The sequence below is a fragment of the Phyllopteryx taeniolatus genome, chromosome 16, assembly GCF_024500385.1.
Source record: "Phyllopteryx taeniolatus isolate TA_2022b chromosome 16, UOR_Ptae_1.2, whole genome shotgun sequence".
NCBI lineage: Eukaryota > Metazoa > Chordata > Actinopteri > Syngnathiformes > Syngnathidae > Phyllopteryx > Phyllopteryx taeniolatus.
In genome coordinates, this window is record NC_084517.1 from 1,591,121 (window position 1) to 1,612,509 (window position 21,389).

General features: G+C 46.7%; 1 protein-coding gene across 10 annotated transcripts in view; it reads left to right on the forward strand.

The window, feature by feature from the left end:
• Positions 1–19,167: 19,167 nt before the first annotated feature.
• nbr1b (NBR1 autophagy cargo receptor b) overlaps positions 19,168–21,389 on the forward strand; it is an 85,299-nt gene continuing 83,077 nt past the window's right edge. For 4 of the 10 annotated variants that reach the window (XR_009784617.1, XM_061748099.1, XM_061748096.1 and 1 more), the window contains exon 1: positions 19,684–20,169. Coding sequence is in view for 9 of the 10 variants with exons in the window: in XM_061748099.1 (XP_061604083.1) it covers positions 20,068–20,169 (102 nt within the window). In the remaining variant the exon portion in view is untranslated. Of the gene's footprint in view, positions 19,650–19,682; positions 20,170–21,389 lie in introns of those variants that run through there. The other 6 variants (XM_061748101.1, XM_061748102.1, XM_061748100.1 and 3 more) reach the window with 5 other exon arrangements.

Below are 21,389 nucleotides of genomic sequence, written 5' to 3' on the forward strand. Positions count from 1 at the left end.
AAAATTCTAAATTAATGATTATTTGCTAAAAACAATAAAATAAAGTTTATCAGTTTGAACATTCAATATCTTGTCTTTGTAGTGTATTCAATTAAATATAGGTTGAAAATGATTTACAAATCATTGTATTCTGTTTTTATTAATGTTGAATACAACGTCCCAACTTCATTGGAATTGGGCTTGTACAAGGGCTGACTGTACTGCAAAAGTACAGTCAGCCCTTGTATATGTTCACATCATGGATAATATCATGATTGTCTAGGGTACAGTTTGTTCCAGATGAAATATGCCTTCTTTTCTTTTCCAAAGCCTGTGAAGGAATGTAACTTGAAAACAACCTTCTCTTGCATAAATATTAAAAAGAATGATTAACAGTGAAGTAGAGCTGCTGAATCTATGTGCAGCACAAACACGCACACGCGCACACATACACACAAGCTGCATGCAAGATTTGCAAAATGTTTGTATATTGAAGGAGAGATAACTGCTTGCAGGGAGTAAAACCATGCTCCCACACATGGTTTAAATTTAAAAACACTGACACCCACACACACACATGCACATCTGGTTCAAGATTTAAAAATGGCTGTTTAGATTAGTTTATACATTCCATATATTCCTTTCTTTTCTCCCATCTGGACAGTCTCAATTGCTGTCTTTGTTTTTGTCTTCCGTTTCTCATTTATGCAGGATGCAATTTATCTATAATACAAGGTACAAGGTACTTTTATTGTCAATTCTTTAATATGAGTAACACATACAGTGGAGGCGGCACTGTGGACGACTGGTTAGAGCGTCTGCCTCACAGTTCTGAGGACCTGGGTTCAATCTCTGGCCCCGCCTGTGTGGAGTTTGCACATTCTCCCCGTGCCTGCGTCGGTTTTCTCCGGGCACTCCGGTTCCCTCCCACAAACATGCATTGTAGGTTAATTGAAGACTCTAAATTGCCCGTAGGTGTGAATGTGAGTGCGGTTGGTTGTTTGTTTGTATGTGCCCTGTGATTGGCTGGCAACCAGTTCAGGGTGTACCCCGCCTCCTGCCCGAGGATAGCTGGGATAGACTCCAGCACTCCCGCGACCCTTGTGAGCTTAAGCGGCTCAGAAAATGGATGGATGGACATACAGTGGATTGAAATTACAGTACTCAAGGGCCCGCGGTGCTACAAAAGACAGCTCAATAAAAATATGGTATATACAGTATTAAAAGTATTAATTGAATGTACAAATATCAAACATCAGGTGACGTTTGCAACATAGTCAAGGTCAGAGAACCAAGGCAAATAAGACATCTAAAGATTAGATGACAAAACCCCAATGATGCTGAAGTGGCTGGTGCAACCCAGAGTTTGGTGTGTGTGTGTGTTTGTGTGTGTGTGTGTGTGTGTGCGTGTTTTGGGGGCGTCAGAGTTCAGGTGGACAGAGGACAGAAGAGGTAGAGGGGGAAGAGCGGGCATAGAGTTCAGATTCCTGAAAGCTTGATGAATAAAACTGTCTTTGAGTCGGTTTGTCCTGGCCCGCAGATTCCACAGTCTCCTCCCTGATGCCAGCAGACTGAAGAGGCTGTGTGATGGATGGGTGGCATCCCCCCACGATGCGGATGGCTTTGTGGGTAGGCGGATGCTGTAAATGTCCTGCAGGGAGGGTAGAGAGGTACCAATGATCTTCTCAGTTGCCCTCCCTACGCGATGGATAGTCTTGTGGCAGGATGCGGTGATGGCTCCATACCACACAGTGATGCAGTTGGTCAAGATGATCACTATGTAAAACAAACACATGATGGGGGTCAGGGCTCTGACTCTTCTCAGCTTGTGCAGGAAGTAGAGACACTGGTGAGCTTTCTTGGCCAGTGATGAGGTGTCGCTGGTCCAGGAGAGGTCCTCGGTTATGTGCACTCCCAGGAACTTGGTGCTGCGCACTCTCTCCACCGCAGCACCATTGATGTTCAGGGGAGCATGCTGGGAGTGCGCACTCCTGAAGTCCACAACAATCTCCTTGGTTTTCTCCACATTTAGGGAGAGACTGTTGTCCGTGCACCACCCGGACAGGCAGCTCACCTCACTCCTGTAGTCTGTCTCGTACCCGTTGCTGATGATATCCACCACAGTTGTGTCGTCTGCAAACTTGATGAAGAGGTTGGCGCTGTATATCAGTGTGCAGTCATAGGTCAACAGGGTGAAGAGGAGGGGGATCAACACACACCCTTGAGGGCCCCCCGTGTTCAGAGTGATGGTCCTGAATGTGTTCCTGCCGACTCGTACTACCTGTGGTCTCCCTGTCAGAAACTCCAGCAGCCAGTAGCACATCGAAGTGTTGAGCCCCAACTAGTCCAGTTTGTAGATCAGTTGTTGAGGGATGATGTTATTGAATGCTGAGCTGAAATCAATGAACAGCAGTATGACATATGAGTCCTTAGAGTCCAGGTGTGTGAGGACACCATCATCATCGATTGACTAGTTGGACCGATATGCAAACTGGAAGGGGTCCAGGGAGGTGGGTGGAGGGGGGGGGCAGGTGGGGGTGGACTTGATGTGGTACATGACTAGCCGCTCGAAGCACTTCATCAGCATGGGAGTGAGCGCTACCGGACGGTAATCATTGAGGCAGGAGGGAGACGACTTCTTTGGGACCGGGATGATGGTGGTTGCTTTGAAGCATGTGGAGACAACACCCTGACTCAAGGAGGTGTTAAAGATATCCGTGAAGACATCTGTGAGTTGAGCTGCACAGACCCTCAGAACACAACCAGGTATGTTGTCTGGGCCCATAGCTTTTCGTGTGTTGATCCTGTCGAGAGATCTTTTCATGCTGTCCCGGGTCAGTGTCAGCACTTGGTCACCAGGAGGGTGGTGTCACTGCTGTCACTGAAGCGGTGGGCGATATTCCTGGAGTACTCCCTCTTGGCCTCCCTGATGCCACGGGACAGATTTGCCCGAGCTGTCCTCAGGCCATCCTCATCCCTAGATCTAAAAGCTGTGTTGAGGACCTTCAGTAGTCTGTGGACCTGTCGACAAGCCAATAGTCTGTACTGTATTGAACTGGTACTTGATGGCCTGTTTGTGTTTCTGCTTGGCTTTTTTTTTTATGCCTCTCTGCATTGTGTACCTTGTAGAGTATAACTATCAGTATACTATCAGCAACATCAACTATCAGTATAACTATCAGCAACATCAGTATGTTGCTAAAACAAGTTCTACAAAGCTTTTTTTTTTTTGGCTTTCATGTGCCACAATGACAATCAAGACCTATTGAGGCTCGATAGATACAATACATAATAATATGAGAAATTTGAAATTTTGTCACAAAAAATGATTGCAATTTCTACAGTATTATAAATTAATTTTTCTATTCACACATGATAGGCTCCCGCACACCCCCGCCCGTAGTGAGGAATAGCGGTACAGAAAATGGATGGCTGGATGGGCATTTGCAATTTACAGATAAAAGTGGCTCTGCATACAGTGTGTTTATATATATATATATATATAAACACACTGGGACAATGTTGGTTGTGCTAATGTTACAGATACTCCTCAGTCATTGTGCAAATGGAGCAGATGCTACTCTGGCATGAGTGGCCAGTATATGCAAATAGTGCAGCATGGCGAGACAACTACAGTGAGTGCACGAGTAATACATAATTGGCCCCACGGAAATGTGACAACGAACTCAAGTCAAAAAATTTCCACCATGTTGTAAGCACAATTATTATTTCATTCCATAACCGCTACACTTGCTTCATGAAAAGAAACTATAATTTAAACTCTGGAATGTATCTTCACTAGATACATAAAACAACTTGTTCCTACACGTTTCAACATTTTAAAAATAGAAAACGAGAGACTTCTGAATCACGCACGCGCACAAGCACACACCCATACACACACACACACACATAGGTTTTGTACTGGGTGGTTATGATGTGTGAAAAATTTAACTATACTTTAAACTTGCAGCTGGCTTGCCAAAAGCTGTGGGACGTGGTGACATCCACCATCGACGTCGGACGGGGCCGGAAAAATACAATATTCGCAGGTATGATCACAAATGACCTCTTTTGTTGCCCAAATGACACCCAATGACTTCCTTTGTTCCTACAAATGTCCCCGAACATGATGTCATGCGACAAAAAATGCCAGAGACCATGATCTCACTTTGTTTTCACCGGATGTGACGTCATTGTTTTTATCAAATGTGACGTCATTTTGTTTTCGCCGGAGGTGACGTCATCAGACATGTGCGATGGCACACTGCCAGGTGGTGACGTCATAGGCAATAAACCATTTTGTCATTATCCCTAGACTCTATCTCTCTTACAACCCCAATTCCATTGAAGTTGGGCCATTGTGTTAAACATAAATAAAAACCGAACACAATGATTTGAAAATCATGTTCAACCTATATTTAATAGAATACACTACAAAGACAATATATTTAATGTTCAAACTGATAAACTTTATTGCTTTTAGCAAACAATCATTGACTTAGAATTTCATGGCTGCAACACGTTCCAAAAAAGCTGGGACAGGTGCCAAAAAAGACTGAGAAAGTTGAGGAATGTTCATCAAACACCTGTTTGGAGCATCCCACAGGTGAACAGGCTAACTGGGAACAGGTGGGTGACATGATTGGGTATAAAAGGAGCTTCCCTGTATTGCTCAGTCATTTACAAGCAAAGATGGGGCGAGGTTCACTTCTTTGTGAAAAGTGCGTGAGAAAATATTCAAACAGTTTAAGCACAATGTTCCTCAACGTACAATTACAAGGAATTTAGGGGCTTCATCATCTACGGTCCATAATATCATCAAAGCTTTTCAAAGAATCTGGAGAAATCACTGCATGTAAGCGGCAAGGTGGAAAACTAACATTGAACGCCCGTGACCTTCGATCCCTCAGGCGGCACTGCTTTCAAAACCGACATCAATGTGTAAAAGGATATCACCACATGGGCTAAGGAACACTTCAGAAAACCAATGTCAGTAAATACAGTTTGGCACTACATCCTTAAGTGCGTAAGTAAAAGGTACATGCAGGTTTTGAAGAAACGTATGCTGCCCTCCAAGCAATGTCTTTTTCATGGACGCTTATTTCAGCAAGACAATGCCAAACCACATTCTGCACCTGTTACAACAGCGTGGCTTCGTAGTGCGGGTACTAGACTAACCTGCCTGCAGTCCTGACCTGTCTCCCATTGAAAATGTGTGGCGCATTATGAAGCGTAAAATATGACAACGGAGACCCCGGACTGTTGAACAGCTGAAGCTGTATATCAAGCAAAAATGGGAAAGAATTCCACCTACAAAGCTTCAACAATTAGTGTCTTCGGTTCCCAAACGTTTATTGAATGTTGTTAAAAGAAAAGGTGACGTAACACAGCGGTAAAAATGACCCTTTCCCAGCTTTTTTGAAACGTGTTGCAACCATAAAATTCGTAATTAACGATTATTTGCTAAAAACATTAAAGTTTATCAGTTTGAACATTCAATGTCTTTTCTTTGTAGTCTATTCAATTAAATATAGGTCGAACATGATTTGCAAATCATTGTATTCTGTTTTTATTTATGTTAAACACAACGTCCCAATTTCATTGGAATTGGGGTTGTATATGTTCACATTATGGATGATATCATGATTGTCTAGGGTACAGTTTGTTCCAGATGAAACGCCTTCTTGTGAAACCTTTCTTTATTATCTGAGCCGCTTCTCCTCACTAGGGTCGCGGGCATGCTGGAGCCTATCCCAGCTCTCATCGGGCAGGAGGCGGGGTACACCCTGAACTGGTTGCCAGCCAATCGCAGGGCACATAGAAACAAACAACCATTCGCACTCACAGTCATGCCTACGGGCAATTTAGAGTCTCCAATTAATGCATGTTTTTGGGATGTGGGAGGAAACCGGAGTGCCCGGAGAAAACCCACGCAGGCACGGGGAGAACATGCAAACTCCACACAGGTGGGGACGGGGATTGAACCCCCCACCTCAGAACTGTGAGGCTGACGGTCTAACCAGTCGGCCAACGTGCCGCCTGAAAACAACCTTCTCTTGCATAAATATTTAAAAGAATTATTAACAGTGAAGTAGAGCTGCTGAATCTATGTGCAGCACAAACACGCACACGCACACACAAGCTACATGCAAGATTTGCAAAATATTTATATATTGAAGGGGAGATAAATGCTTGCAGGGAGTAAAACCATGCTCCCACACATAGTTTAAATTTAAAGACACTGACACCCACACACACACATGCACATCTGGTTCAAGATTTAAAAATGGCTGTTTAGATTAGTTTATACATTCCATATATTCCTTTCTTTTCTCCCATCTGGACAGTCTCAATTGCTGTCTTTGTTTTTGTCTTCTGTTTCTCATTTATGCAGGATGCAATTTATCTATAATACAAGGTACAAGGTACTTTTATTGTCAATTCTTTAATATGAGTAACACATACAGTGGAGGCAGCACGGTGGACGACTGGTTAGAGCGTCTGCCTCACAGTTCTGCGGACCTGGGTTCAATCCCTGGCCCCGCCTGCGTGGAGTTTGCATGTTCTCCCCGTGCTTGCGTGGGTTTTCTCCAGGCACTCCGGTTTCCTCCCACAAACATGCATGGTAGGTTAATTGAAGACTCTAAGTTGCCTGGAGTGAGGTTGGTTGTTTGCTTGTATGTGCCCTGCGATTGGCTGGCAACCAGTTCAGGGTGTACCCCGCCTCATGTTCGAAGATAGCTGGGATAGACTCCAGCACTCCCGCGACCCTTGTGAGGATAAGCGGCTCAGAGGCTGTGTGATGGATGGGTGGCATACCCCCACGATGCGGATGGCTTTGTGGGTAGGCGGATGCTGTAAATGTCCTGCAGGGAGGGTAGAGAGGTACCAATGATCTTCTCAGTTGCCCTCCCTACGCGATGGATAGTCTTGTGGCAGGATGCGGTGATGGCTCCATACCACACAGTGATGCAGTTGGTCAAGATGGTCACTATGGTCCCTTTGTAAAACGAGCACATGATGGGGGTCAGGGCTCTGGCTCTTCTCAGCTTGCGCAGGAAGTAGAGACACTGGCGATGTGGTACATGACTAGCGGCTTGAAGCAATTCATCAGGATGGGAGTGAGCGCTACCGGACGGTAATCATTGAGGCAGGAGGGAGACGACTTCTTTGGGACCGGGATGACGGTGGTTGCTTTGAAGCACGTGGAGACGACACCCTGACTCAAGGAGTTGTTAAAGATGTCCGTGAAGACATCTGTGAGTTGAGCTGCATTCCCTCAGAACACAACCAGGTATGTTGTCTGGGCCCGTGGCTTTTCGTTTGTTGAAGCTGAAGAAGGAGTCCTATCGGGCCTTTTTGGCCTGTGGGACTCCTGAGGCAGTTGATGGGTACAGGCTAGCCAAGCAGAATACAGCTTGGGTGGTTGTTGAGGCAAAAACTCGGCTGTGGGAAGAGTTTGGTGAGGCCATGGAGAACGACTTCTGCACGGCTTCGAGGAAATTCTGGTCCGTCCTCCGGCGTCTCAGGAGGGGGGAGCAGTGCACCATCAACACTGTGTATAGTGGGGATGGGGGGCCTGCTGACCTTGACTTGGGTCTTCGAAGAACTCCTCACTTCCACTGACACGCTTTTCAAATGAGGAAGCAGAGTCTGGGATCTCTGAGGTGGGGTCTCCTATCTCTGGGGTTGAGGTCACCGAGGTGGTTAAAAAGCTCCTCGGTGGCAAGACCCTGGGGGTGGATGAGATTTGCCCGGAGTTCCTAAAATCTCTGGATGTTGTGGGGTTGTCCTGGTTGGCACGCCTCTGGAACATTGTGCAATCATCGGTGACAGTGCCTCTCGATTGTCAGACTGGGTTGGTGGTCCTCGTTTTGAAGAAGGTGGACCGGAGGGTGTGTTCCATTTACAGTGGGATCACACTCCTCAGCCTCCCTGGTAAGGTCTATTCAGTGGTGCTGGAAAGGAGGGTCCATCAGGAAGTCGAATCTCAGATGCAGGAGGAGCAGTGTGGTTTTTGTCCTCGTCGTGGAACAGTGGACTAGCTCTACACCCTCGGCAGGGTCCTCGTTTTGTTTGGAGAAGGCATTCGACCTTGTCCCTCGGGGAATCCTGTGGGGGGGTTTCGGGAGTATGGGGTACCGAACCCGCTGATACAGGCTTTTCAGTCCCTGTACAACCTGTTTGGTATACATTGCTGGCAGTAAGTTGGACTCGTTTCCAGTGAGGGTTGGACCCCACCAAGCCTGCCATTTGTCACCGATTCTGTTCATTACTTTTATGGATAGAATTTAAAGATGCAGCCAAGGTGTAGAGGGGGTCTGGTTTAGTGGTCTCAGTATTGCATCTCTGCTTTTTGCAGATTATGTGGTTCTGTTGGCTTCGTCAAGCCGTCATCTCCAACTCTCACGGGAGCGGTTCGGAGTTGAGTGTGAAGCGGCTGGGATAAAAATCTGCACCTTCAAATCTGACACCAGGGTCCTCATTCGGAAAAGGATGGCGTGCCCTCACCACGTCGGGGATGAGATCCTGCCCCAAGTGGAGGGGTTCAAGTATCTTAGCATTTTGTTCACAATTGAGGGAAGACTGGAACGGGAAATCGACAGGTGGATCAGTGCAGCAACTGCAGTGAAGTGGACTTTGTATCGGTCCGTTGTGGTGAAGAAGGAGCTAAGATGAAAGGTGAAGCTCTCAATTTACCGGTCGATTTACGTTCCTACCCTCGCCTATGGTCTTGAGCTGTGGTTCGTGACCGAAAGAACAAGATCCCGGATACAAGGGGCTGAAATGAGTTTCCTCCACAGGGTGTCCTGGCTCTCCCTTAGAGCTAGGCTGAGAAACCTGGTCATCCGGGTGGAGCGCAGAGTAGAGCCGCTGCTCTTCCAAATTGAGAGGACCCAGATGAGGTGGCTCGGGCATCTGTTTAGGATGCCTCCTGGACGCCTCCCTGGTGAGGAGTTCTCGCCATGTCCCACCGGGAGGAGACCCCTTGGACGGCCCAGGACACGCTGGAGAGACTTTGTCTCCCGGCTGACCTGGGAACGTCTCAGGATCCCCCCGGAAGAGATGGTTGAAGTGGCTGGGGAGAGGAAGTCTGGGCATCCCTGCTCAAGCTAGTGCCCCTACGACCTGACCTCGGATAAGAGGAAGAAAATGGATGGATGGATGGATCTAGAATGCATGATCAATGTATTTGATCCATATGCATATGGCATTCACTTCACTGTGTGAATAGCCCCTGAACGCCCGTAAATGTAATCCCATTCCATTTTTGGTTAATACATTTCAGAAGCACATTCCAGTCACAGTACGCTGAATCAGAGAATTACAACTTCACATAACCAGTGAATTCAATGTTATAGCTGCTATGTTTGGATTTTTTTAGTTTGTTTTTTGTTTAAAATCTACCTTAATTTTTTACATTAGGGTCTTAAATGGTAATTATGGCACTAAATGCCAATTTTAGACATCAGTTCGCAGGTGTTAGTATACTTGGACAACGCGGGTTAGTGAGGCTGCAAATTTTTTGTTGACTGTTCATCACGTGTTGTTTACTTACATTTTGTTACATGATGTTCCGTTCACCTGAATGTTGAATAAATACAGTAGCCTTCAACTGAACTTGGAAATGACTCTATTTTGAATGCGTCCCAGTTAGGAGCCCACGTAAGCCTCATCGACGGCTTTAAATTGATAGTACACAGCTACAGTATGGATTGACAGTTTCGAAACACATTCCTGGCTGTTATTGGGGTTGTAGTTTGCTGTGTTGTTGAGCTGTACTGTATTATATATTTGTAGTGATGGCGAGATGACGCATCATGAAGTATCGTAACACTTCAGCCATTCGTTCGAGTCATGGTTCATTTCTTGATGCTTCATGTGCTCACGAAACCACTTGCTGGCCACGTGCATAATCACAGGCAGTTGTATCTTAACCACATGCAGTATGTGGTGCGTTGCATTTTTGCGTCTTTTTGGCTCTCGTGATTGACTATGTATTACAAAACAATGTTTGACCAAGTAATTTCCCGACATAAATTGTAAAATATATTATTTTTGAACGTACTCTGTGTGCGTAAAATGTTCATCATCACTGGTATGGAAGGTTCTATCATGTTTTTCTGTCACTTTCGGAAAATGGCATGGGGTTAAGCGGGCAAAGGATTTTGAAAGTGCTCATTTAGAAGTAACAGTTTATCAAAAAAAAAAATTTAAGTGATTCATTCAAGAGCAAGCGTTTATAAATTGGGGGACAGTAATTTTTTCCTCTCCCAGTGAGGTTTTTTATTTTACCTTACTTTTTTGGAACACAATAAATACCTTCCCTTTGAATAAAATAAGAAACGGTGGAAAATAAATGTTTTTGATTAACATATGTAATGATAAGCCTCAATGATGGTTATTTATGCAGCGCGATCCTGTTTGTGGTTCGAACTCACAGGACACTGCGGTCAAGCCAGCCTCCACTCGAAAAGTAGCAGTCAAGCCAGCCGCCCCTAATTTAGTTCATACTCGGCATTACGGTAATAGGTCGCCAACTCGCGGCGAAGCCACCTTCAAAATAAAAGCTTTCCAATAATACGGATGTCAGTGTTCTTCGGTTAAGGAATGCAGCCAGCAAAGTTAATTAGAATCTTGAGATACATTACATACATACATACATTAAAATAATTACTTTATTTGATATCTTGGGAAAAATAAATGGCAATGGACTGCACTTATATAGCGCTTTATCTCCATCATCACAGTGGCCAAAGCGCTTTACAAAGACTCATATTCACACACACAATCATAAATCAATGGGCGACTGCTGCCATGCGAGGGGCTGCCATGCCCACTGGGAGCAAATTAGGGTTCAGTGTCTTGCCCAAGGACACTTAGACATGCGGACAGTCGTAGCAGGGATTCGAACCTGTTCTACCTACTGAGCCAAAGCCACCCCAACATAATCCCATTGGTATCGCAAAACAAGTCCAGATCTGTGTGACAGACCACCAAGGACTCCGCGAAAAGAGGTTTGATGAACATCTGCTATTGTATTTCAAAATAAAAATCTCTGAAAACTGCATATGTTGCTTTCATTATCCCTGACTGAAAAAATCTGTGAAATCTTTTTAATGAGATATCGCAACACCAGACCAGTTCTGGGGGACACTACACCACCCCAGGTCTGCAACAAAAGAGGTCCCATCAAAATCTGATGTGGCATTTCAAAATAAAAGTCCACTGAAATTGGTATATTTCACTGCCATGATCACGGATTTCAAAAATTCATAAAAAAACATTTCCGAGTTATCACAACACCAGACCAGTTCTGGGGGACACTACACCCCCCCAGGTCTGCAACAAAAGAGGTCCCATCAAAATCTGATGTGGCATTTCAAAATAAAAGTCCACTGAAATTGGTATATTTCACTGCCATGATCACGGATTTCAAAAATTCATAACATTTTTTTTCCTAGTTATCACAATACCAGATCAGTTCTGGGGGACACTACACCACCCCAGGTCTCCAACAAAAGAGATCCCATCAAAATGTGATGTGGCATTTCAAAATAAAAGACTCTTGAATTTGGTGTATTTCACTGCCATGATCACGGATTTCAAAAATTCATAAAATAAAATTTCCTAGTTAACACAACACTAGACGAGTTCTGGGGGACACTACACCACCCCAGGTCTGCAACAAAAGAGGTCCCATCAAAATCTGATGTGGCATTTCAAAATAAAAGTCCACTGAAATTGGTATATTTCACTCCCATGATCGCGGATTTCAAAAATTCTTTAAAAAAAAACTCCTAGTTATCACAACACCAGACCAGTTCTGGGGGACAATACACCACCCCAGGTCTGCAACAAAAGAGGTCCCATCAAAATCTGATGTGGCATTTCAAAATAAAACACTCTTGAAATTGGTGTATTTCACTGCCATGATCACGGATTTCAAAAATTATTTTAAAAAAAACTCCGAGTTATCACAACACCAGACCAGTTCTGGGGGACACTACCCCACCCCAGGTATCCAACAAAAGTGGTCCCACCCAAATCTGATGTCCATCCATCCATCCATTTTCTACCGCTTATCCGAGGTCGGGTCGCGGGGTCAGTAGCTTTAGCAGGGACGCCCAGACTTCCCTCTCCCCAGCTACTTCATCCAGCTCTTCCGGGGGTATCCCGATGCGTTCCCAGGCCAGGTGAGAGACGTAGTCTCTCCACCGTGTCCTTTGACGTCTCCGGGGTCTCCTTCTGGTGGGACGTTCCCGGAACACCTCACCAGGGAGACGTCCGGGAGGCATCCGAATCAGATGCCCCAGTTACCTCATCTGGCTCCTCTCAATGCGGAGGAGCATCAGCTCTACTTTGAGCTCTTCCCGGATTACCGAGCTCTCTAAGGGAGAGCCAGAATACCCTGCGGAGGAAACTCATTTCGGCCGCTTGCATCCAGGATCCACAGCTTGTGACCATAGTTGAGGGTAGGAACGTAGATCGACCGGTAAATCGAGAGCTTCGGCTTTCGGCTTAGCTCCTTCTTTCCCACAACGGACCGATACAAAATGCGCATCACTGCAGACGCTGCACCGATCCACCTGTTGATTTCCAGTTACATTCTTCCCTCACTCTTGAACAAGACCCCAAGGTACTTGAACTCCTCCCCTTGGGGCAGGATCTCATCCCCGACCTGGAGAGGGCACACCACCCTTTTCCGACTGAGGACCATGTTCTCATATTTGGAGGTGCTGATTCTCATCCTAACAGCTTCACACTCGGTTGCGAACTGCTCCAGTGAGAGTTGGAGATCACGGCTTGATAAAGCCAACAGAACCACATGCTCTGCAAAAAGCAGAGCTGCAATACTGAGGCCACCAAAACAGACCCCCTCTACGCCTCGGCTCCGCCTAGAAATACTGTCCATGAAAGTTATGAACAGAATCGATGACAAAGAGCAGCCTTAGTGGAGTCCAACCCCCACCGGAAACGAGTCTGATTTACTGCCGCCAATGCGGAACAAACTCTGACTCCGATCGTACAGGGACCGAACTGCCCATATCAGGGGGTTCGGTACCCCATACTCCCGAAGCACCCCCCCATAGGACCCCTCGAGGGACACGGTCGAACGCCTTCTCCAAGTCCACAAAACACATGTAGACTGGTTGGGCGAACTCCCATGCACCCTCGAGGACCCTGCCAAGGGTGTAGAGCTGGTCCACTGTTCCACGGCCAGGACGACAACCACACTGCTCCTCCTGAATCTGGGATTCAACTTCACGATGAACGCTCCTCTCCAGCACCATCTAATATACCTTACTAGGGAGGCTGAGGAATGTGATCCCCCTGTAGTTGGAACACACCCTCTGGTCCCCCTTCTTAAAAAGGGGGACCACCACCCCAGTCTGCCAATCCAGAGGCACTGTCCCCGATGTCCACGCGATGTTGCAGAGGTGTGTCAACCAGGACAGCCCCACAACATCCAGAGCCTTTAGGAACTCCGGGCGAATCTCATCCACCCCTGGGGCCTTGCCACCGATGAGCTTTTTCACCACCTCGGTGACCTGAACCCCAGAGATAGGAGAGCCCGCCTCAGAGAACCCAGACTCTGCTTCCTCATGGGAAGGCGTGTGAGGAGGTCTTCGAAGTGTTCTCCCCACCGACTCATAACGTCCCGAGTTGAGGTCAGCAGCGACCCATCCCCACTATACACAGCGTTGATGGTGTGCTGCTTCCCCCTCCTGAGACGGCGGATGGTGGAACAGAATTTCCTCGAAGCCGTCCGGAAGTCTTTCTCCATGGCAGCACCGAACTCCTCCCATGTCAGAGTTTTTGCTTCAGTGACCACCAAAGCTTCATTCCGCTTGGCCAGCCGGTAGCCATCAGCTGCCTCAGGAGTCCCACAGGCCAAAAAGACCCGATAGGACTCCTTCAGCTTGACGGCATCCCTCACCGTTGGTGTCCACCAACGAGTTCGGGGATTGCCGTCACGACAGGCAACGAACACCTTACGGCCACAGCTCCGATCGGTCGCCTCAGCAATGTAGGCGCGGAACATGGTCCACTCGGCCTCGATTTCCCCCACCTCCCCCGGAACATGAGCAAAGTTCTGTCGGAGGTGGGAGTTGAAACTCCTTCTGGCAGGGGATTCTGCCAGACGTTCCCAGCAGACCCTCACAATACGTTTGGGCCTGCCACGTCGGACCGGCATCTTCCCCCACCATCGGAGCCAATATCACCACCAGGTGGTGATCAGTTGACAGCTCTGCCCCTCTCTTCACCAGAGAGTCCAAGACATGCGGCCGCAAGTCCGATGACACAACCCCAAGGTCGATCATCGAACTGTGACCTAGGGTGTCCTGGTGCCAAGTGCATGTGTAGGCACCCTTGTACTTGAACATGGTGTTCGTTATGGACAATCCGTGATGAGCACAGAAGTCCAATAACAGAACAGAACAGGTTCTGATTGAGGGGGCCATTCCTCCCAATCACGCCCTTCCAGGTCTCAGTGTCATTGCCCACGTGAGCATTGAAGTCCCCCAGCAGAACGAAGGAGTCCCCAGCAGGAGCGCTCTCCAGCACACCCTCCAAGGACTACAAAAAGGGTGGGTACTCTGAACTGCTGTTTGGTGCATAGGCACAAACAACACCCGAAGGCGGAGTGAGGCTACCCTCTCGTCCGCAGAGGTGAACCCCAACGTACAGGCGCCCAGCCGGGGGGCAATAAGTATACCCACACCTGCTCGGCACCTCTCACCGTTGGTAACTCCAGAGTGGAAGAGAGTCCAACCCCTCTCGAGATGACTGGTACCAGAGCTCAAGCCATGTGTGGAGGCGAGCTCGACTATATCTCGTCAGAACTTCTCGACCTCGCACACCAGCTTGGGCTCTTTCCATGCCAGAGATGGTGACATTCCACGTCCCGAGAGCCAGTTTCTGCAGCCGGGGATGGGATCACCAAGGTCCCTGCCTTCGGCCACTGCCCAGCTCACACTGCACCCGACCCCAATGGCCCCTCCCACAGTTGGTGAGCCCATGGGAAGGGGGACCCCCGTTACCCTTTTGGGCTCTGCCCGGCCAGGCCCCATGGGTGCAGGCCCGGCCACCAGGCGCTCCCCTTCGAGCCCCACCTCCAAGCATGGCTCCAGAGGTGATCCACGTCTGGGCAAGGGAAAACGTCTTCCTGAATATTTTGTCATCATAGGGGTTTCTGAAGCTGTGCTTTGTCTGGTCCCTCACCAAGGACCTGTTTACATAAAGCCCCAGACAAATTAGCTCCTCGGATCATTGGGACACACAAACCCCTCCACCACGATAAGGGGACAGTTCAAGGAGGGGCCAAATCTGATGTGGCATTTCAAAATAGTCTCCTGAAATATTCATATTTCACTGTCACTGAAATATTCATATTTCACTGTCACTGCCACTGATTTAAAACATTCATCCATCCATTTTCTGAGCCGCTTCTCCTCACTCGGGTCACGGGCGTGCTGCAGCCTATCCCAGCTATCATTGGGCAGGAGGCGGGGTACACCCTGAACTGGTTGCTAGCCAATCGCAGGGCACATACAAACAAACAACCATCCGCACTCACATTCACACCTACGGGCAATTTAGAGTTGTCAATTAACCTAGCATGTATGTTTTTGGGATGTGGGAGGAAACCGGAGTGCCCGAAGAAAAACCACCCAGGCACGGGTGAGAACATGCAAACTCCACACAGGCGGGGCCGGGGATTGAACCCTGCTCCTCAGAACTGTGAGGCAGACGCTCCAACCAGTCGTACACCGTGCCGCCTGATTTAAAACATTCATTAAAAAAAATCTATGTCAATACAACTTCTTTTAAGAAATAATTAGAAATAATCCTGTTCGTATCGCAACACCTTTTACCCTTCATACATGTAGGAGACAATTACAGGATGCTACTACATTACTGCCATCACCATTTGATGTAATATATCTGCAATCTGTAAAAAACCCAGATTGTTTTATCATTAAATATGATTTTTTTGGGTATCAACATTAACGCTTTAACCACTGAAGTAATTTCTCATGCCAGTCTGACACTGGAAGGAAGACATGCATGGATCCATCCATTTCAACAGCACTTATCCTGCTGAGTCGCGGGGTCAGCCCTACTGAGTGTGGGCAAAAGACAGAAAAAACCCTGAGCTGGTCGGCAGTCAGTCGCAGGGCACATACACTGTAGAGACAATCACTGAGTGGGAACCAAACCCACGCTGGCTGCATTGAAGTCAGGCAAATGAACCACCCCAGACTGGGGTGGTGGTCCCCCTTTTTAAGAAAGGGGACCGGTGGGTGTGTTCCAACTACAGGGGGATCACACTCCTCAGCCTCCCTGGTAAGGTCTATTCGGGGGTGCTGGAGAGGAGGGTTCATCGTGAAGTTGAATCCCAGATTCAGGAGGAGCAGTGTTGTTTTCGTCCTGGCCGTGGAACAGTGGACCAGCTCTACACCCTTGGCAGGGTCTTCAAGGGTGCATGGGAGTTCGCCCAACCAGTCTACATGTGTTTTGTGGACTTGGAGAAGGCTTTCGACCGTGTCCCTCGGGGGGTCCTGTGGGGGGTGCTTCGGGAGTATGGGGTACCGAACCCCCTGATATGGGCTGTTCGGTCCCTGTACGATCAGAGTCAGAGTTTGGTCCCCATATCTGGCAGTAAGTCGGACTCGTTTCCGGTGAGGGTTGGACTCCGCCAAGGCTGCCCTTTGTCACCGATTCTGTTCAGAACTTTTATGGACAGAATTTCTAGGCGCAGCTGAGGCGTAGACGGGGTCCGGTTTGTTGGCCTCCGTGTTGCATCTCTGCTTTTTGCAGATGTTGTGGTTCTGTTGGCTTCATCAAGCCGTGACCTCCAACTCTCACTGGAGCAGTTCACAGCTGAGTGTGAAGCGGCTGGGATGATAATCAGCTGGTCCAAATCTGAGACCATGGTCCTCAGTCGGAAAAGAGTGGCATACCCTCTTCAGGTCGGGGATGAGATCCTCCCCCAAGTGGAGGAGTTCAAGTATCTTGGGGTCTTGTTCACAAGTGAGGGAAAAATGGAACAGGAAATCAACAGGCGGATCGGTGCAGCGTCTGCAGTGACGCAGACTTTGTATCGATCCGTTGTGGGAAAGAAGGAGCTAAGCCGAAAGGCGAAGCTCTCGCTTTACCGGTCGATCTACGTTCCTACCCTCACCTATGGTCACGAGCTGTGGGTCGTGACCGAAAGAACGAGATCCAGGATACAAGCGGCCGAAATAAGTTTCGTCTGCAGGATGTCCGGGCTCTCCCTTAGAGATAGGGTGAGAAGCTCGGTCATCCGAGAGGATCTCAGAGTAGAGCCGCTGCTCCTTCACATCGAGAGGTGCCAGATGACGTGGCTGGGTCATCTGATTCGGATGCCTCCCGGACGCCTCCCTGGTGAGGTGTTCCGGGCACGTCCCAACGGGAGGAGACCACGGGGACGACCCAGGACACGCTGGAGAGATTACATCCTTCGGCTGGCCTGGGAACGCATCGGGATCCCCCCAGGAAGAGCTGGATGAAGTTTCTGGGGAGAGGGAAGTCTGGGCGTCCCTGCTAAAGCTAATGCCCCCGTGACCTGACCTCGGATAAGCGGTAGAAAATGGATGGATGGATGGATGGACATCAGATTTGGGTGGGACCACTTTTGTTGGATACCTGGGGTGGTGTAGTGTCCCCCAGAACTGGTCTGGTGTTGTGATAACTAAGAGATTTTTTTTTAAGAATTTTTGAAATCCGTGATCATGGCAATGAAATACACCAATTTCAGTGGACATTTATTTTGAAATGCCACATCAGTTTTAATGGGACCTCTTTTTTTGCAGACCTGGGGTGGTGTAGTGTCCCCCAGAACTGGTCTGGTGTTGTGATAACTAGGAGTTTTTTTTAAAATAATTTTTTAAATCCGTGATCATGGCAATGAAATACACCAATTTCAGTGGACTTTTATTTTGAAATGCCACATCAGATTTTGATGGGACCTCTTTTGTTGCAGACCTGGGGTGGTGTAGTGTCCCCCAGAACTGGTCTGGTGTTGTGATAACTAGGAATTTTTTTTTTTATGAATTTTTTAAATCCGTGATCATGGCAGTGAAATATACCAATTTCAGTGGACTTTTATTTTGAAATGCCACATCAGATTTTGATGGGACCTCTTTTGTTGCAGACCTGGGGTGGTGTAGTGTCCCCCAGAACTGGTCTGGTGTTGTGATAACTAGGAAATTTTTTTTTATGAATTTTTGAAATCCGTGATCATGGCAGTGAAATACACCAAATTCAAGAGTCTTTTATTTTGAAATGCCACATCAGATTTTGATGGGACCTCTTTTGTTGCAGACCTGGGGGGGGTGTAGTGTCCCCCAGAACTGGTCTGGTGTTGTGATAACTAGGAGTTTTTTTTTTAATGAATTTTTGAAATCCGTGATCATGGGAGTGAAATACACCAAATTCAAGAGTCTTTTATTTTGAAATGCCACATCAGATTTTGATGGGACCTCTTTTGTTGCAGACCTGGGGTGGTGTAGTGTCCCCCAGAACTGGTCTGGTGTTGCGATATCTCATTAAAAAGATTTCACAGATTTTTTCAGTCAGGGATAATGAAAGCAACATATGCAGTTTTCAGAGATTTTTATTTTGAAATACAATATCAGATGTTCATCAAACCTCTTTTCGCGGAGTCCTTGGTGGTCTGTCACACAGATCTGGACTTGTCTTGCGATACCAATGGGATTATGTTGGGGTGGCTTTGGCTCAGTAGGTAGAACAGGTTCGAATCCCTGCTACGACTGTCCGCATGTCTAAGTGTCCTTGGGCAAGACACTGAACCCTAATTTGCTCCCAGTGGGCATGGCAGCCCCTCGCATGGCAGCAGTCGCCCATTAGTTTATGATTGTGTGTGTGAATATGAGTCTTTGTAAAGCGCTTTGGCCACTGTGATGATGGAGATAAAGCGCTATATAAGTGCAGTCCATTGCCATTTATTTTTCCCAAGATATCAAATAAAGTAATTATTTTAATGTATGTATGTATGCAATGTATCTCAAGATTCTAATTAACTTTGCTGGCTGCATTCCTTAACCGAAGAACACTGACACCGTATTATTGGGAAGCTTTTATTTTGAAGGTGGCTTCACCGCGAGTTGGCGACCTATTACAGTAATGCCGAGTATGAACGAAATTAGGGGCGGCTGGCTTGACTGCTACTTTTCGAGTGGAGGCTGGCTTGACCGCAGTCACAGGACCACCATTCACCAGGTTGAGAGTCGAGTGCACCAACCGCAGTGCGGCCAGCAACCTGTTTCCAAGGATTCCGAGGAGTGACGCATAATCGCTCGCTATCCTGTCCAAGCGATCCAAATTCTTACCACGTGACCGATTCGCGAGCGCTTTAGTTTCACGCAGGATTTGACAGCAATATAAACCCTTCATTCAGGCTTTTTAATAGAGTCGCGGTCAGCTCAGAGTTTGGATAAAGATTGTGTAGTTTGTATAGGCTAATAGAGTTTGGAGTCTTAACCGCATAGAGCGGGTGGCGAGGCTTTGACGTCATCACTTCCGGCTCCTCTCCTAAATTATACTAGATAAATATGTGCTTTGCGGAAACGCTACGTGCATTACCGAACACACGGCACATCTGGAAACATCACTAGGTATATGTAATATTTTGCTGATACTTTATGTAGTTTAAAATATCAGAAAGAGCTCTGTAAGATGCAGTGCAGTTTTACACCACGGCAGACTAAAAAGTCAGAATGTTGTCAAATTATTATATTTCTGACAGTGTCCAACAAAATGGAGCATTATCTTTGTAAAGGGTTAGTGAAAAATAATCATTATTAAAAAGAAGTATTGTATTTTTCCAGGCATTAAGCGGAAGTGACGCTCCTTGTTCCGGGCACAAGGTGCAGAGTGGGCGTGTACATGTTGCTGATGTAAACACAACATACGCCTCATCGTCTTCCAAAATGAGCCAACTGGCGAGATTAACCTACATCGCCCTTGTCTAGTCCGTGAAAACGCCTCATGGCTTGCATACATAATATGTATTAGTGCGGTGAGAGTGACACAATGGACTTCTGCATTAACGTAAAGGTGAATTTCAGGGGGAATTCCAAGAATTTTCTCCTGTCGGGATCCGAGACCAAGAGCTGGGACTCGATGGAGGCCATGGTAAGCTAACAGGAGACACGTATTAGCACTTAACGTCGTACGATTTGTTCCAAGTGCTAGTGAGGATAAGCGGTAAAGAAAATGGATGGATGGATGGGTGGGATGCAAAACCTGTCCTTGAGGAAACACGAATAGAAGAATTTACCACCATATTGTGTGAGAATAATCGTGAATTTCTAGTATCGTGAAATTCTTGTTCATGGAAACAATAGTTAGGTAACCTCCACTCAATACTGGTTACAACATTTTAGCACCATCGAAGACAGACATTGTATTACAACTAAGTTGATTTTTACTGTAACATTCACTCCAAAAATATTAATACATGGGAGGCTGCTGTTAAGGCCAATATTTTAATATGACAAACTCCTTATCTTCTTTTTGCTCGAGCAAAGTACATGACCTGAACTAAGGTATACATCTATACAGACATAGGTTCTAATATGAGACTTAATTTGCTCCAAAACTAATCTCAGAAATGTACTCTGACTTCCAAGCCCAAATATATACCACTTTTATCAGCATTAGTGAGATAAAATATCAAAAAGGAATATTATTACCTTTGTAAAAGCATTGTTTGTGATAACTCTTGTATGGAATGTCCTTAGTCTGTGCAAGTGTTTTGTTGTTTATTGTGTATTGTTTTGGCTGGTGTTGGCCTGCTCTTTATTGGTCAATTTTGCACATATTTTCCTCTTGATATGTTTTTTTCTTCCTTGGTTCATTGACTCAGATGACACACAAAACTGTACTGTTTTGATGTCCTGGAAAGTCATAGCACAATTAAAAATGGCAAATTTGGTATACACTTATTGTCAGTCCTCAATATATGTGAAACATACAGACGGCCGAGATTACTTTTCCAAGAGGCCACTGTCACAAAAGAAACATCCATGCTTTTTGTTGTATGACACGAATATAGATGAAGGAGGTCTTGAGTCTTCCTCAGCAGTTGATCAAAATATGTTGCCATCACATGGTATGTGACATCATTGCCATGAGCAAAGTTCAAAGTAACCAAGCAACTGTAGCATCTGTTTTTCGAGGAACATAGATATGAAAGAAAGAATGTCTCAATGTCCAATCCCATCTAGCTCCAAATCACTTCTCAACTCCTCCGGGCCACATTGCCGACGTTCCTCACTAAGCACAGCTCCTCCTGCCACCTGTCCAGTTAGTTGTAGACCTTCATTTAGGCAGTCCGCCAGCTCCAACTGACA